The sequence below is a fragment of the Cariama cristata genome, unplaced genomic scaffold (genome assembly GCF_000690535.1).
Source record: "Cariama cristata isolate BGI_N322 unplaced genomic scaffold, ASM69053v1 scaffold41402, whole genome shotgun sequence".
NCBI lineage: Eukaryota > Metazoa > Chordata > Aves > Cariamiformes > Cariamidae > Cariama > Cariama cristata.
Window position 1 is genome coordinate 1,156 of NW_009602841.1, and position 5,837 is coordinate 6,992.

A 5,837-nucleotide genomic window follows, 5' to 3' on the forward strand; every position below is an offset into this window, starting at 1 on the left:
AAAGCCCTCCCTCCACGCCGGCTCAGCTGGGGACCTTCCTCCTGCCACCCGCCTCCCAAGCCCAGGATCCCAGTGGCAGAAGGTTCTGGCTCAACCTCCAGCAGAGGATGAGCTATTAACCCTGATATACCAGTCCTGAGATAAACCTTCGTCCCGCAGGCATCCGCCCGCCAAGATGAAAGGTGCCGCTGGGCTGCCCTGGCAAAGCCAAGGAGGAAAAACATTCTGGAAGAGTTGCTCAGCACCAGCCACCTGGCCCCAGCAGGCTTGGCAAAGGCTGTTGCCATCCACGCCAGTGACGTTTTCTCCAACAAACCTTCTCTTGTTGTATTCCAAAATGGCTCAAGAGATGCCAAACAAGTCTCTGGCCTTCACCTTCCTACGGAAGGCACATCCCTTCCCAGAAAGCTCTTGGGAGGAAGGGCCAGGTCCTCAGGTAAGGCTGCTTTGAAAGGGACACCAAAGCTCTGCTGGTGCCAGGGCCCTGAGTGCCCAGGGAGGGAGGCCAGCACCTTCCCCAGCCACCCTTGGCCCACTCACAGGGCCCCAAAAGCAGGAGAAGGCACAGGGAAGCTCAGCGCCGTCACGAACACCCGGCTAGCAGGTCAGGGAGACCCGCCGACTGTCCCAAGTCCCTGCAATGGAAAGAGGCAGCAGTTGACATCTGTCCCCCGCCAGCCGGGTCAGTGCTTTGGAGCCACAAGCTGCCACCTTGCTCCTCCTGCCAGCTCTGCACTAGGCTGTGCCGCAGAAGCCCAAGCAGAGCAGAAACCTCACCCACCGCTCCCCATGCACGCTACTCCGAGGACACCTCCTACCCCGGCACGCAGCCCTGCCCTGCGCTCCTGACCCAGGTTTCTCTCAGAGCTGGCAAGGCTGCGCTGGAGATTCAGCGTGACCAGACCAAACGGCAGGCCCGCCGTGAAGCGCAGCCACATCAACCCAGGTTTTTGTTCCTGTCACGCCTCCTGGCCCAGGCGAGCACGGACACAGGCAGCAGGGAGGTCACTGCCCGCTCCGGTCACATTCTTTTCATTCTCCAGCTCTGTCACAGAAACTGAGTCACAAACACACCTGGATATTTGTCTCTCTCTTCTTTTTTAATCATCTGTATTTTAAGTAGCTTTGACATACATTTTTCTCCAAAATGTTCTTTTTCCTGTACGTTATTCGATCACAATCATATTTGGCTGGTCCTCGCTCTGACGCACGCCCAGTCCTGATGTTGACACAGTGGAAAAGTCTGCTCAGGCTGAGAGAAGGGCAGGACTGCAACAGGGAGAAGGTGTAAAAAATACAAAAGACCAGGCAAGGACGCTTTCAGTTGCAATCCTGCAGCCAACCGCTCAACGATCTGCAGGCTGGCAACGCACGTGCGGGTGCTGGTCATGTCGGAGTCTGGTGCCCAGAGCTCGCAGCGTGCCTGCGCTCGGCACGCAGGAGGGCTCGGACAAGCCCAGCCTGCCCTGGGGTGAAACGGGACGGCTCAGCACAGCAGTCTCCGGAGAGCTTACCCTGTAGTTTTCCTCAAATCATGCATAACGTCTCGTTGAGCTGAAACGTCCATTTATTTAACAGCAGTAATAATTTAAAATTATAAAAACCCTTTCAGTGTTGAGTATCAGAAGGGCGAGGTTATAAAGAAAAATAAATGGGACTTGAGATGGGGGAGGGAAGGATAATGGAGTCTATTTCAAGAGTTCATTTTTTCAGTGACAACTATTGGCCCTCCCCAGCTGGAGATCCTGGGAGGGTGGCAGTATCATTAAGCTTTCATTTTAAAGACTTGAATCTCCAAAGCAGAAGAGATAGTATCCAAGGGGAGGAGGAGAAGGAGCAAAAGAAATAAAGTAAGTAATCTCAAATTCAAAACCATACAAACAACCTTTCCATTCAGAATTGCAACCGCTAGCTCAGCACCTCAGGTTTCCCACCTGTGGAGCGCAGCAGCCTTTCACTGCAATGGTTAAAAGTCCACGCGGCAAATGGATGTTTTTATTAATAGACAGAGCTCTTTCCCCCCCGTCACAGAACTTGAGGCTTCTCATCTCTGAAGGACCCAGAGTCTCCATGTCTTCAGAACTCAAAAGGGAATTCTGGGGGTGCTGCTTCCCCCTTGCTACCCTCCCCTTGCTCTGCTCTGGAAGCCCCTTTCGTTGCTTACGTTGGCTGGGGAGGGGGGAAGGACAATGGACAGGGCCCCAGGGACAGAGGGTTGGATTAAGATTCATGAGTTGTTCGATGAGTTTTCGTTACTTGGTGAGCTGGAGGAAGAGGAGGAGGAGGATGATGAGAAGTTCATCCCCGTGAGTCCTGGGGGGTTTGTGGCAGTGTTTTGTCCACTTAAGCTTTTCCGGCACACAGGACACGTGTCATGCTTTGGAGAGCAGACAAAAACAAAACAAGAAATATGGGAAACAGGATTAGAAACACGATACAGGAGCAGCACTCAAGGAAAAGGCGAGGATGAGACTCCTTCCTCCGATCAAAGGCTGCTCGTACTTAGGCCTCATCACGGAGGTACAAAAATATTTACAGAGAACAGTACCATCAGAAAAAACATAAAAGTGCTACAAAACCTTTCACCACTCGGACGGCACTAACCTGTTCCAGCCAAGGGACTATACAGCTGTTGTGGAATAGGTGATTGCAAGGTAACTGTCTGACATTTTCACCGACTGTATAGTCTTCTTTACACACAGGACACTCTAACCCAGAATCTGGATCATAAAGGGAAATCAAAACACAGCTAAGCAATAAAGGAGAGAATGACACTCAAAGCACCTGACTTGGCATCCCATCACCTTTTCCCCTTCCCCCACTGCTGCTTCATCCCTGCAGAGAGGAAAGCTTGTTGCTTTGCAGTTCCTACCACCATCACTCCACCTCTCACTGCCCTGGGTTTGCTTCATTGTTCCTTTCCCTTCTGCTTTTTCATCTCTATCCACACTGAACTTTTCAGAACAGTTTGCCTCCCCAGGGCAAATCCATCCAGTCTACCCTGCTCTTTTTTTTTTTGTGTGTGTGTGAGTATAACAGAGCAATACTTCAGCTTTCTCCTCTCCTTGAAATGTTTTAGGCCTTGAAGGTACTAGCGGACAAAATTAAAATCCCAAGAAAATGTTAAACAGAACTTCCTGAGAGCTCTTTGTGAACGATTCCCTGGAGGAGATGCACATACCTACGTGTTCCTGTGCGATTTGTATGGTGGGGAGGGCCTGGATCTTTTCTTTGTCTGCCGGCGGCGGTCCAGTGTTTTCAAACTGATTTAGTAACTGCAAAAACAATAGGACATAGAAAGCAGAAGGAATATGTGAGCTCAGCAGCACACAGCATCTGTTCATTTATTGAACGAGGGCATTTGAACCCCGCATGCCTGCACTGTAGACCCATTTCTGCACCTTCAGTGGTTTGCCCTGCTGCATCACAAGAGGCACTGACAATTTTTTAGCACTGCGCAAGAGGATGGGAGACTCCATTATAATGCCAATATTACCTGTGTAATAATTGCATCCAAGCCGTTGGCACCCCACGCGTAGTCCATTGGATTTGAATGCAAGACTCCCCTTTAAGAAGAAGGACAACAATTAAATTTGGCTAGGAGTATGAACAAGAATACTGCGGGAAAGAGCAGTACATCTTCCAACTCACCAAGGACCTAGTCCTAGGTTTGGTATTGTTGTAGGTGCAATAATTCCATTGACCAGCTGCTGGATAATTCTGAAAGACAAGAAAACTAGGATTATGTAAGAGTTGGAGTCTGCTAGCTCCCAGCCCAGAAACCTGACAGGGAAGGAGTGGCTAAATACACTATATACTGTCACATCATCAGGAGGAAAAGGAAAAATATCCTGTAGCAATTGCATCTTACGAACTGATTATTCCTTGATAAAGAGAAGTTTCAATATTTTATTCGTAAGGGGATAGTTTCTGACACGACGGCAAGCAGCTCTCCAGGGGGCAGTTAAAGAAACATTAGTCTTGTTGTCCAGTGTTGTCTCTCATTTCCCCTCGCACTGAGTGTAACATTTTGGTAATACCTGGTAATGACCGGGGAATGCTTTCTTATTGCAGGTTTAAGAGTCAGAACTCCCAGCCACAGTGTAGTCCATTGTGCTCAGGTGAAACGGCCCCCATAAACTCAAGGCAAGAGCTTGCCAAGAGCTGCAGGCCCAGTTGAAGCCTGACCATCCAGCAGCGTGAGTGCAACAGGGGCAAAGCCGGGCACCTGCGGAAGAGTCACACTGGACAGCTGTGCTCAGGAGCAGCCTTTAAGAGACTGCTCCTCAAACGATGAGAAAAAGGTACGGGCTGATTTTCAGCTAAGTCTCATCCATAAAAAATAACGGGGCTTTCTCCACAAGAACCTGGCAGTTGTTCTCACCCTTCTAGCGTGGGAACTCCCTCGTGCCTGCCAGCGGCACGGCGTGTGGCGAGACGGGCTCGGGGCTGCCTTGCACCGTATCGATGTCGAGACTGATGCTCTCGCTCCCTCCGGTTCTCAGAGTCCCTGTTGTCTTCCGACTGCACATTGGACCCAAATGGAAACTCAAAGCTGTCGTCAAAGATCCCAAAGGCAAATTGGCCATAGCCCTGTGGCAAGGTGAATAAGTGCTGATCCACGTTCTGGGAGGGAGAGAATTCAGAGAACAGACTGTAAGGAGGAGAGAAATAGCTCTTAGCTTTCATGCCGGGTATTTCATCAGCCTTCCAACAAAGATGACTAGTCTCTTCAGATCCCCAGCAACTCACAAGCCTTGGCTGACACAGGTAGAGCAGTGCACTCTCAGAAGCAGCTTAGCGAGGAACAGACACAGACTGAAACTACATACGGAGGCAGGAAATAACTACAGCTTCCTCGGTTTCTCTTTAGCTGCTGCATGAAACTGCTGCCTTTTAAGCTGAGGCTACTGCATAGCAACGCACCCAGACAGCTCACTAAATCCCAGCTTAGCCCCCTCACAACAATAATAAGCTACAAGTGATGGTCCTATTAAAAACACACAGTAAAAATATGACATGCAGCAATTTCAGGAGCATGTGGATGATATTAATACCTCCTTTTTCAAATTTTGTCATAATCTCGGGAACATTTAAACAATGTACTAATGGAAAAATACTTCAATTCAATGGCAAAGCAGAAAGCGTTGGAAAGACAGGACTTACCTCAAACGGATGCCTGCTCTGATCACTGGTTGACGTAGAGGAGCTGGTCTCATTGTCAGCATTCCTGTGAAGAATGAAGAGCGCTGGTAAGCCTCAGAAGGGTGCTACAAAAAGATCTTCCCAACAGAGGGAAGCGACGGACATGAGTTTGACAGGAAAAGCAGGCACCACAGCCGCTTGGTAACAGCACACAAAGTGATGGATTCATTTTTGTGCAGAGCTGGAGCTTGAAGGGACCTGAGGTCTGCTCACCTTCCCTTCTGCCCCAGGGCAGGGTCAGCTCCACACAGACACTAGTCTGCCCCCAGCTGCTGATTTTCTAATCGTCCCTATCAATTTTCATTCTTCTCTCCCTGCAACCTTCATTTTCCCATATCTTCACCCATCTCTCCCTACCGTTTTTGATTCTGATTTCATGAAGCTACAGAGAAGCAACTGAACCAGGATGTCAAGCAAGGATTCCCTGCACAATCCACCTCAAAGAAATCAGCTAATCTTCTGGAGCACCAGGAAGAGAAGACTTACGGTACAAACCCTGACCACCATGACCCAAACATGCTTAAGTCTAATCTTGAATCAGAGGAACTTCTTTATGCAGAGGCATGTGACCAAATGGGACAGATTATTAGGAAAACTTTTAATGCTGTTAGGCTTCTGCTTTTAGAGAGCTG

At 49.3% G+C, this 5,837-nt stretch overlaps 1 protein-coding gene across 1 annotated transcript; it reads right to left on the reverse strand.

Moving 5' to 3' along the window:
* Positions 1-1,549: 1,549 nt before the first annotated feature.
* Positions 1,550-5,310, reverse strand: RNF126 (ring finger protein 126). The gene is given in 7 exon segments (XM_009694935.1): positions 1,550-2,377; positions 2,605-2,720; positions 3,182-3,275; positions 3,497-3,566; positions 3,652-3,720; positions 4,385-4,626; positions 5,167-5,310. Coding segments are annotated over 7 exon segments (885 nt in total). The 3' UTR covers positions 1,550-2,227.
* Positions 5,311-5,837: the final 527 nt, after the last annotated feature.